We start from the raw sequence: 12,447 nt of genomic DNA, 5'->3' as shown, positions 1-12,447 counted from the left end.
CAAAATAAATGATGGTCGGCTAGACAAGTGCTTAGAGTGTATACTTTCCATTTTCATTGACAGAATGGTAACAATGACTTGGAATCATTGACTAACCAATTGAAGGGAAATCCTTGAGTAAGGCAGAAAATACTAAATAACCACATAATTCTTGAATCCATGAAGGAGAAATTGAGAAATGTCAACTACACAGAGGTGCCTCACATACATGTAATGAATAGCTCTTTTTATTACAAAATAATTCAACATGCAAAATACAACATAAAATCTTTAAGAAGCTATTGTACAAAGTTAAACAGCCCCACTTCACACGGATGAGTATGCCACAGGGTTTCCAAAGTCTGCATGATCCACAGCACTGACTAATTTTATTCCATAGGGAATAGCTTGAGTACAGGCTTGATATCTCCAATATTATGTATTGATACATGTTTACCTCTGTTGTAGTACTATGGAGCACCTGCCTACTCTGCTGCATTGGAAGGGAGGACTGTCACAGAGACAGACCTGGGAGGTTCTGGAGGCAAGCCAGGAAGTGTACTCCATTTTCCTGTCCCAAACCAGGTTTGCAATCTGGTATGGCTGCCTTTTTTGCTGCTGAGTGTGGGAACTAGGAAGTCTCAGGTAGAGGACAAAAATGACCCCACTCTAAACAACATGACCCTCAAATTCGCACCCTACTGCACAATATTTGGAGCTCTGTTCACATGTTTTGTCAACTTTTTATAGGTACTATATGGCAAGTTATTATTTACTGTCTTAAAGAGAAATTGGAATTAAAACTGCCTAAAGTTTTTCATTTTGAGGTCAAGTAGTTTTAATCCTCATCAAAAATGCCTAATGGAAAGACTTCATTTGCAGTGAGTGTAGAACCAATAGTGCCCTGTAGATGGAGACAACGGCAGTAAGGCTATCCGTGACTGCGTCAGCTGAGAAGGGAAATCCCCTAACAGTCTTTTTGGCTTGTGAGAGTAGTAGTCAAATATTGGAAATTCCAAAATGTACAGTAATTCACAACACATACAGTAATTAGTAAGTCAATTTGAATGCGTTCTGGATGGCCCCATTAGAGACGTAGGATGGTATTTATCTTATCTTTTTCAATGGACAGTCCCATCCACTCCATGCTTCCTCAATGGTATCCCAGGGGCCATTATCATCAAAGAATGGTGTTTCCCTTAAATCCTTATCACAAGCTATTATCAAAACACTGACAGTCTTCCAGGGGAGATTGAGACATTAACCTGGAAGAATTGGCAGCCTGACTCACTTGAAATGCCTATCCTGTCAACAACAAGGCTGTTAATGTGGTTTCCTTCCTCCTTCCAAAGTCATAAGTAGCTTACTGGTAAAGTGAGCGTTTACCTGGAACTGATACACAAAATAAATCATGGTCGGCTAGACAATTGGTTGGAGTGTATACTTTGCATTTTCATTGACATAATGGTAACAATGACTTGGAGTCATTGACTAACCAATTCAAGGGAAAATGTAATTTAAATTATAATCTATGTACCCACAAGTAATTATTTATCATGAGATGGCCATCAACAATAACTTGTGATGCAGAATACTCCAAGAAAGATTAAAATCCCACCTTTCTGGTATTTAAAAAAAAATATATTGCTGAGGTGTAGTCACTTTCGAGGACACACGTTCAAGTGCACAGTACAAATATGATACACATATGAAATATTTTATGATGCATTTCCTATTCAACAAAACTGTATGAATAAGGCTTGCTTTCTAAATATAGTACAATCAAATTCTAAAACAACTAACTATAAAATGTAAACTTCCTTATAACTGTAAAATACATGTTTCACATTAGAGAAAATGTACATATTCTCTAAAGGTTTCTCTTGAACAAAACTTCTGCCCCCACCCTTCTGAATATCAGACAGGACTCTAGCTTGGCTTCCTGAACTCATTATGAACTGGCCATTCTTCTCATATTAATCTTGTCCGTCTATTACAAACAGAAAAAACATTTAAAATCTGTGAATTATTTTTGATGACTTTGATAAAGTTCTGGATGTGATGAAACCATTCTCTCCTGCTATGCTAGGATCTAAGGATTGCAGGCATGTGCTTTGTCAGTGGCTGTGACGTAGCATTCAGCCAGGAGTTGATGGAGAATTTGAAGAGTGAATGAAATGGTAAGCAGGGCATCCCAGCTTCAAGTGATGTCAGATTTCACAGCCTGAGGTATACAGGTGGAAGATATATACTCCCAAGTCCGTGAGATCTAGGGCTATCGCTGAATGCATGCTATTTCAATCTATGGTGTCCACAGAACAATTTATAAGCAAACATTTCGGTCAGAACCGGAACCAGAACCACGCTAGTCCCCTCTTTAAGGTACTTTCCTTACAAGAGCATTGCAGACTTGACTCATTAAGAGTATTCAGCACTCATCTGACCTGTACCTTGGAGAAAAAAGATGGGGCATCCTGGGAGCTGGTGGTGTCCTGGTTGTCCAGGAGGGTCTTCTTTACCCTCTTCACGGCAGAGGCAGAAAGGTTGGATTTGAGGCTAAGCAGGGCGGACACCTGGAATTCACTGTGGGTCAAAGTGGAAAAGGTTGAGCTCACTGGGTGTTCAACGCAAACACAGCATCATCTGCAGTGTGTTATTGGCCTTGTGCAAGGCACTGCAACTGAATTTAGTATTATAAAAGGAACTGTTTCAGCTGTTTCAATATAAACAATCACTGCATTAGAATATGCAATGGAAATACAAAATCACATAGCTACAGTATTGTCTAACAACAGTTATGTGAATAACAAGTATGAAAGTTTAACCTGAGATCAGGGTAAGCTTGACTCAGAGTCACTATCTCCAGCTGTATGGAGGAAATGTCTTGGAGTTTCAGCACTTCAGCAATCTTGGGCAGGATGTCACTTAGCCACTCCTCCCTGGAACCCTGTGACAACAAACACAATATGATCTCCAGTGTGTGTGTGTGTGTGTGTGTGTGTGTGTGTGTGTGTGTGTGTGTGTGTGTGTGTGTGTGTGTGTGTGTGTGTGAGTGAGTGAGTGAGTGTATTCTCACCGCTTCAGTGAACAGTTTGTGTAGTCTCTGGCCATCCTCACACAGCAACCTGGCCGCCTGCTCCTGCATCTCTTTGTCTCTCAGCTTGATCTTCCTCTTCAGTAGCCTCCTCACGTACTCCACTGTCACCTCCAAGTGCAGCTGGCTCAGCAGCTCCTGCATAGTCATTCGACCAATTAATCAACCAACCAACCAACCAATCAATTTCTCAATCTATAACCAACCTACCAACCAACCAGGAAATCAGCCATTCCATCTCTCAATCAATCTGTTAATCAATTTACCTGATGACAGGAGTCAGTCAAGCCCTTAAGATCCTGGGTGTGTTTGTTAATTCCTTCAAACAGCTTCTCAAACACCTCTTTCTTCTTCTCCAACCAGACAGGCGTTCCCAGACCGCTGTACTGAGACTGTGTGTGTGTGTGTGTGTGTGGAGGGCAGACAGACAATAGATCAGTACTGAATTAAGAGCAAGGACAGGCTAGTAGGTACATTGCACTTTATATTACTTGACTCAGACGCAAAATCAAAGAGAGATGAGTTGTATAAGTCAGCTATACCTTGAGATCCTTGTGTATAGGGCTTGTTAAAGATGTGTAGCCAATGTTTTTCATTTCAGCTACTATGGACAGACAGCATTCCTTTACATCCACTGGGAAGATATCTGCTTTGTTCACAATATAGTCCCTGTGTGGAATCATAGACATCAAATTAGATGACTAATGTCATGGTGGTCCTATCAATTTGGACATAAAAAAAACAGAAAAGAAAGTAAAACATACCTAAATTGTTCAACACAGGCAAGAATGGCCATTATCACAGTTCTGCTGTTTCCATTGTTGCTTCCCTTGAGAACTTTCTCCTGGAATTTCTTATAGCTGCAAGTGTGTAATTTGGTATATTAGTAATAGATAATCATAATTTGATAGTATTTGGAGTAGAATACAATACAATGCATTGTAACTTCAGGACATGCAATTCTTTCCTGCAAAAAGTGTATACTGTAGTACCTATTTAAGAAGTCCTTCAACAGGCACACAATTATCTGGACTTTGGACGTGTCTCCCCAAACTGTCTCTATCGATTTCACTGCAGCATTAATAAACTAAAGGGACAGTGAAATAAAAAATGTATTAAATTAATCCCTGTTAAAATAAACAACCTAATTTGTGACTAACTGAATAGTTAGAGCAATAAAGGCATGAGGATGCCAAATATTTCCTATATGATGTCTACCTGAATTACGTCGATGGCCAAGGGGCTAAAGTAACAGTCGTCTCTGAGCTCAGGCACAGACCCCTCCATCCAGGCTTGTTCCTCCACCATCAGCACTTTGTTGATCAATGTTTGCACCTCTGCCTGAAAACAGGGCATCAACAAAACAATGCATCTAACAAGGGAAACATTTATCTCTGCACTCTTAGAAAAAACGGTGCTATCTATAACCTAAAATATAACCTAAAAAAAGTAAATGGTACTAAGCCCACACACTTAGAAAAAAGGGTTCCAAAAGGGTTCTTTGGCTGTTCCCATAGAATAACTGTTTTTTGGTTCCAGGTAGAACCCTATTGGGTTTCATGTAGAACCCTTTCCCCAGAGGATTCTACACAGAACCCAAAATAGTCCTACCTGGAACCAAAAAAGTGTGTCGGCTTATTACCATAAACTTTTTTTAATGATCCACAAGCCATCATTTACATCTTCAGATGTAGGATCTTAATTTGACCCTGCATCTAACAGCAGGAAAATAATCCTGCAGCAACAGGAAATTTACATTTTTGGAGAGGTTGATACATTTTTAGTAAGGGTAAATCAAGTCTGAACATTTTAAGTGGTAATTACTAACTTTAGAAGCCTTTTTAAACCTTTAATAGTTTTTTGTTGTTGCAAGATCCTACATCTGTAGATGGGCAAATCTAGGGCTCTATTCAAACCGTATTGCGGAAGTTCAGCATTACAGCATGATTGACATTTAAAGGCAATGTTCCTGCATTAGTGAAGACTTTATTCACAATAAACGCTGCATATATCGGCTCAAACAGATATTACCTTTACATTTATATTGCACAATCTGTAATGCTTCAGCAATACAGACTGAATATAGCCTCTAATCTTTTTCTGTACAAAAACATAAACACATGGGTCAGAAAGCTGTGGTCCAGTTTGCAGGACACATTTTAATTTAAATCCTATTTACCTCTTTGTGAGTAAGACATTGATTCTCCAGTGGTGTTGTCAACTCCTCAGTCAACAGCTTTCCAAACATTTCAGGGTTAATCACCTTGGTCAGTTCCGGATTTTGTAGAATTCTAAGACAAAAACCAGGAGTTACTAGTCAGTCACATTTCCTAACCTCATTATATAGTCTTTTAATAACCAAACACAAACAAGACATCACTCACTCTGGGTAGGCAACATTCACCCAATACAGGAGGTAAGAGCAGTCATCCATGCCCAGCCCATACTCTTCAATCTTCCTCATTCCTGCGCTGAAGGCTTGGTGATACATCTTTCCAAAGAAGTTGCAGATATCCATGTCCTCTGGGTAGCAGCCCTTCACATCCTTCACCACCCTCAGCAGGTCCTCCTGCAGCCGCCTGCCCTTCCCACAGACATCCCTCTGCAGGGAGGAGCGTAGCTTGTTGCTCTCTTCAGGAGGCAATTCGGCATTGTCCATACGCTCCTCCACCAGGCTCTGGAGGACAGTGTTGTGGTGACGTCTACACTCACTGGGCCTCCAGTCAGGCCGTTTACCCTCCTGCTTCAGCCATTGCCTATCCTGCTCCTCCTCCTGTTGGATAGCTTTCACTGCAGACTTCAGAGCCTCAAGACTGTCTTCATCCGGACTGAGAGAACTCTTTACAGCCAGGTCTATTTGGCTGAGGAGGGCTTTGTGATCTCTGGTGAGCTGCTCTTTCTCCTCCTCCCTCTCTGTGGTCGACTGAACCACCTCTTCTGAGATCTGTCCATATAGACGCTCCTCTCTCTCAATCAGCTGTTGGCCAGCAGCAGACAGGTGATTTCTCTCAAGGTTCTGCTCAAAAGTCAACAACTCTGAGGGGAAAGACCACAAAGACTGTGTAGTGTTTACAGTGCCTAAACTATATGCCATAGAACATTTGCATATGAATGTACTGTATGATATCTGTTATATTAACCATCTACAGATATTATATAAACAAATGAATCAGTCATAAGGGAAATGTAAATTCCATAGGGATTTTGATAATAACCTTTGACAAGAAAGGAATCATTTGAAAATGCGATGCAATGACAGATAAAGGTAGAACTCATTGCAGTGTTTACTCACCCTCGAGAGGGGCAGTAATAACACTGGATGTGTTGGGGACATCTGGAGCAGTGATGTTGGTGTTACTCTTGGAATTCCGTCTTAGGATCTGGGGCAATGTTAAAGGTTTAAACTTTCTTCCAGCTGGTGCTGCTGTCTTTCCGCTGTATTCCACTGAGTTTGGCTCAGTGGATGCTGTTCCTGAGACTATGTTTCTAGTCCTCATCACTATATAGAGACAGTCAGAGACAGATGGACACTTACTGCATTAGCATCGGAGGTGGCATGCCGGTGGGGGTGTTTTACAGACACAATGTGTAATAAACTGTTGGTATTCAATCTGCTGCGCTGTTAAATATTGCAGCGACTTTAACACAACACATAGCGATAGCGACCTCATCAAGAGGTTCGGACAGTTTAGTGTAAAGGTTAAGCATTTCGCTACACCCGCAATAACATCTGTTAAAAATGTGTATGTGACCAATAATATTTGATTGGATTAGTGTTAGCTTGACAGTCGCTGAACTGGGTTGGGTCCTGGTCATGGCTCCCCCAAATTCGCTACAATATTTAAAAATGTAAGGCCTTTTATCTGGCAATATCTTTATCTAACGTTACCCTAAAAAAAAGTGTGTAAAAGATAAGATATATATTCTGCAGATATCATTGCTATGTATATTTTGTTAATTAGAATTCTGAGATCATAAGCAAACGTTCAGTATGTGTAAAAGAAAGCATTCAGTATAGACATACCTTAAGCCAGATAGAAAAATAAGTGTGAACCGAAAGGAATAGCTCTACTCTCCCGACAGGACTGACGACTTTACTTGTATAGCGTAGAACCAGAGTTGCCAACTCTCACGCATTGGTCATGAAATACACGCGTTTGACCCTCTTCTCACGCGCGCACGGCACACGTCTTATATCTCACGCATTGAAAAGTACTGAATTTATTTTTGTAATTAGTCGATTATAAAGTCAGCGCCTTAACTTTTCAACTGTGCTCCAACTCATTCTGAAATCGGAGCATATGCGCCTGCAATTTAACATCACGAGCGGAACCTCTATAACCGTCCTGCCCTGCCACACACAGTCAACCGCCACATATTGAAGAATATGATTGGTCTAAATCTGTAAGGGCTCAAGATAATTGGATGCATGTTTTAAAGAAACGCCCCTCTAGGTTAGAGTGGCGCTGAATGGAGAGAAAGGCGGCATTCCAAAAACTTAAAAGACACACCCTCTCCCCTCAGCCGTCAAATGAAGTGGACACTTCTGATCCTGACGTCTGACGAGTTTACACTTTTTTATTTATTAAACAGTAACATGTGAAACACAAAAAGCAGAACAGCCAGAGGGATTCCACAAAGAAATAAGGAACAGAACAAATAAAATAATAATACAAATCAACATTATATCAATTCATCCCTCATTATATCTTCTCCCATTTTGGTGGCTTCAATTTTATGTAACTTTGTAACTATAACATTGATAAGATTCCTACAAAATGATCTGCTTTTCATAGAGAAGTATCCTTAGCGTGGTCGTTAATATATAAACATACTTTTCCACCGCATAGGTATTTCATTTTGAACAATAAGGATATTTTGTATAGAAACAAGTCATTATTTTTTAAGAACTGGTTTAATAATCATATCCTGCTGGTGAGTCAACTTTTCAATGCAGAAGGATTGTTACTCAATTATGAGGAATTTTTATCTCCTTACAATATCCCTGTTACACCTAGAGAGTTTGCCATAAACTTTGATGCTATTCTATCTGGAACTCTAATGTTGTTTAGAGATGTAACCAGACTTCACCTTCTTGACCTACCCTTGCTTAATCCAGTTGACTCTCCAATAGGAAAAATGTGTTTCTCCTTGCTCCCTCAGAACAACAGATCTATACGTGCTTTATTTCAAAGGGATATTGTATCCATTCCTTATGTCACAACTTACTGGAATACATTTGTCAATAATATCTGTTGGAAACAAGTCTGGTTATTACCACACAAATACCTGCTTGTTAACAAGGTCAAAGAGGTCTCTTTCAGAATGATCTATAAGTATTACCCTGTGAATCATTACCTGAAGAAACAAAAAATACATTAACATTAACTGTACTTTTTGTGTTGAGCATCCAGAAACAGTTTTGCATTCATTTTGGCATTGTCTACATGTAAAGAAATGATGGAAAGATATTCATAGTTTTATAATTGTTAATATTCTTGATGACTTTTGTTTTTTATGGGAGAATGTGCTGCTCGATTTCCTTAACTATAATAAGGATAAAGAAACATTTTTACCTCATGAATCTAATTGTGCTAATGGTAAAATGTCATATTCCCAAATGTAAAATCACGAATAAAAAAACATTATTCCGTGTTGTCTATAAGGAATTTGAGCAGTACATTAAGACCATTCTACATCTACGGTCCCGTGTGGCTCAGTTGGTAGAGCATGGTGTTTGCAACATCAAGATTGTGGGATCGATTCCCACGGGGGACCAGTACGGAGAATGAAATGTATGCATTCGCTACTGTAAATCGCTCTGGATAAGAGTGTCTGCTAAATGACCAAAATGTACATTCTTCTAACAAGAAAGCTGTTAAAACAATATGTGTATCTTTTCAGGTCTTTCTATAATCTGTAATCATTGTCTGTTTGTATACTTATTTTATGTATACTGTTTTTTTTGCAATAAAAAACAATAATATTAATTTTAAAAATATACAATTTACAAAAAAATATGAAAAAACTAAACAAAAAACTGTCAATTATGATTGCATGTCTACTTATATTATATTAACTAACGTTATATAAGTATTAATATACGCCTACAGTACGATAGCTAACAAATTATTAAGTTAGCTAACTAACATTAGCCTGCCTAGCTGGAACTTCTGAAGAAGGAAAATGTTTAATTTCTACATTTTTCAAAAGCTAACCAAACAAAAACATAATGACTTTTACGTGCATTAGTAGCACAATGTCTAACTTATTTACATTCGTTTTTACTTACTGACTCCTCCATATTGACGTTGAGGTTTTAAGTTTTAGCTGACTCTTAGTGGATGTACAATTAAAAACGAGGGCTGAGGGACTTACGTTGCAAACTTCCCTTGCTTGGGTAATCATTTGAACCGACGACAAATATGGCCGCGGGGATTCCCCCAAGGGAACGAGGGTGTAAGTGTGTCTTTTATGAGTTCGAAACGTAGCCAGAGAACGTTCTCTGCTGAGTTTATAAAACTGTAAAAAGACGCTGTAGCAACCCGTCATTCAGGGCAGGTGGGGGTTTTGAGCCCCACCTGTTTTGCATGTTATTTTTGCATTGATATGTGACGTTACCATGATTCAACTTTGTTTTTTTTTCCGAGTTCCCAGCTGTCTTGAAAACACCATAAATCCAGAGAATGCCAGAATTTGATGACAATTTTTTATGACAAAATTTGCCTATGAAGGACCGTAGCGCCACCTTTCTGTTCAAGTGAGCACAGCACAACAAGGTGAGTCCAAAAACGTATTGTATGCTGCTGCGTAAATGATGTAACATGCCAGGGAGATGTGTATACTGTAGCTAAGAAAGTAATACTAAGCGTATGTTGTGTAGTAAGCTGTTAGCAGTCCATATACCTCTGTAACCGATGTGAAATGGCTAGTTAGTTAGCGGTGGTGCGCGCTAATAGCGTTTCAATCAGTGACGTCACTCGCTCTGAGACCTGAAGTGGTTGTTCCAAGGGCCGAGGCTTTTGTGGCGCGATGGGTAACGATGCTTCGTGGGGTGTCAGTTGTTGATGTGTGCAAGGGTCCCTGGTTCGAGCCCAGGTAGGGGCGAAGTGAGGGACGGAACCTACACTGTTACACCTCACCCTAATCAATTTAGTCCTTTTTCCCCTCTTAATTTAGCCTACTGTTCTGACTTGGTGGTGCACATTTAGCCTATAGCCTGTTTTAGATGACAACTTGTTTTCAGGAGATTTTATTATCTATTTACTTTAATTAGTCTGATCAGTGGAACAATTCTCATTCTCAACGATGGGCTAAAATATAGGGTAATTACTGTGCTTGTCAGAAAGAACCCTACGGTTATTCCCCACACTTACTTTGTTATTCCACTTCTTCCTAATTATGCCACTGTAAACACATATTTCAAATCTCATATTTCTACTTGTCTTTGAAAATGAATAATATGAGGCTATGTATTTTTGCAGCCATTCATGGACAGTTTTGAATAAGTCATACAAATAAGCATTTCTCCAGGAATCAAATATAATTTTTTGACATTTTAGTATTGTTCACATGCTAGGCAGAGATGGTAGGGGGACTCATAAACTCATAAACACATATTTTGTCTATGTAGAGTAAAAGGATGGCAAGGATCTTCAACTAGTAGGCCTAAACCACCTGAATATTGATATTCATTACATTCTTCTTGAAGGTTTGGTGATTTTGAGAAATGTATTATTATAACAAGAACATTTTCAAACACTCAACTCTAAGGGAAACGTAGATCAGCATTTCCCAACCCTCCTGGAGAGCAAGCAGGATTTTCTTTCAGCCCTATTTTAAAGAGTTCACCCAAATTACAAATACAGAATATTTGCAATCTGCAAACTATGATTTGGTTAACCACTGCCATCAACCATTATTAATATTTCCTGTGTAGAGCCTTGGTGTAGTGGCAACACTCCCAGGCACGTGTTGCATGCAACTTTCCACTTGAGAACAGGGATCATTGCCTGCTTCCAACCTTCCCACTGTTTCTAGCGTTTGCCTGTATCCTTATTTCATTACTGTCTGAATAAAGTGTCAAACCACCTAAAAATTTCTCACAAAACCACACCTATCCCACTTTTGTAGAAGTTCAGAACGAGAAAGTGTAGGTTATATAGAAATACAGTAATTATGCTCAAATGAAAAATTATTAAACTAAATAATGAGGATTTCTATCAGCCTAATCGAGGTGAGATGACATCTCACATTTCAGTGTTCGAACTTGTAAACAAGGCTGCATGGGATTTATTTTAATACAATTCCGTGAAGCCAAGGCAATTTCCACTTTAGGGATAATGCAGGGAGAGCTTGTGGATTTGACTGCATTAACGCAGTTTCACCTCCAACACCGTCAAAACATCAGTTATGCGGATGTTGGCTAAAGCGGATTTGATTGAATCGGCCATAAAACACTTTGAGGCTATGGAATTTATCACCTGTTTTAAACAGATAGTTATTATTGAAGTAGCTAAGCAATAGTCTACTGAAGCAGTGAAAGCTTAATTGTTAGATTTATTTTCCGTTATGCAATGTCATTGAGTTCTAGACTTGAGAAATGATCATACCTTACCTGCTTCATTCCTCAACCCTCGAAATAACTTCATTCTTCCACAGTGTGCGCTGATATTAATGATGGGTCAAGTGTTCTACCTCCCCTGCATGTGGTCCTGGTGAACTGAATGTTGCTTAGAAATAGACACCTCAGGAGAATACTGAACAGTCTTTTATAAGACGGTTGAGCTGCTCTGTAGCAACATTGCTTCCTTCCTCATATGACAATATGGGGTTTCCTGTAGGTGTAGCTGGCTTCTGTGATCTGATGCTTTGGAGTTTATTTTCATAGAGCATGTCTCAACAGTCTCAAACATATTTCCCAATCCTATCATGTGCTGGGTTGGCCTGCATGCATCTCACATGATAAACAGGCAAATATGTATTGACTTAAACTTAATGTACAAGATAATGATTACCTTTATAGCTACACAGCTATAGATTTGCTTATCATTATAGCTACAATATAATTAATGAGCTGACACAAATGATCAGTGAACTATGAGAACAGTATACAGTAGATGTTGGATGGATTTCTTTGGGATGGACTTGACATCTATAGTCATACTAGACACATGAGTACAAAGGAAGCAACTAAAGCTTTCACTTAACTAACAAATGGAGAAGACTGCATTTGTTTTGTGGTTTAATTCTCTAAATGTTATATTTCAAAACCTCACTACACAAAAACAGAACTGTGGACTGTGTGGCCCCCCCTAAAAAAAAACCCAATAGGCTAATACCTGCAACGAAATGCATCTAAGTAGCCCGGAAAT

The 12,447-nt window shown here is 39.1% G+C and overlaps 1 protein-coding gene across 5 annotated transcripts; it reads right to left on the bottom strand.

Moving 5' to 3' along the window:
- Nucleotides 1-207: 207 nt before the first annotated feature.
- LOC115172498 (tumor necrosis factor alpha-induced protein 2) lies at nucleotides 208-12,447 on the bottom strand. Of its 5 annotated transcripts, none has more exons than XM_029729991.1 (12): nucleotides 11,686-12,447; nucleotides 6,366-6,572; nucleotides 5,458-6,109; nucleotides 5,253-5,364; nucleotides 4,292-4,414; nucleotides 4,066-4,160; nucleotides 3,838-3,933; nucleotides 3,616-3,742; nucleotides 3,340-3,465; nucleotides 3,056-3,211; nucleotides 2,805-2,926; nucleotides 208-2,562 (listed from the first exon to the last, which is right to left on the bottom strand). In XM_029729991.1, exons 2-12 carry the CDS (start codon nucleotides 6,568-6,570, stop codon nucleotides 2,415-2,417), a joined length of 1,962 nt encoding a protein of 653 aa, XP_029585851.1. In that variant the 5' UTR covers nucleotides 6,571-6,572; nucleotides 11,686-12,447; the 3' UTR covers nucleotides 208-2,414. The 5 variants fall into 5 exon arrangements, with proteins under 5 accessions (XP_029585851.1, XP_029585849.1, XP_029585853.1 ...); XM_029729989.1 differs by having other exon boundaries at nucleotides 11,691-12,447; XM_029729993.1 differs by lacking the exon at nucleotides 11,686-12,447 and adding an exon at nucleotides 9,452-9,985.

Source organism: Salmo trutta, chromosome 33 (genome assembly GCF_901001165.1).
Source record: "Salmo trutta chromosome 33, fSalTru1.1, whole genome shotgun sequence".
NCBI lineage: Eukaryota > Metazoa > Chordata > Actinopteri > Salmoniformes > Salmonidae > Salmo > Salmo trutta.
Note: the sequence above shows the minus strand (reverse complement) of the source record. Positions and strands in the feature narration are given on the sequence as shown.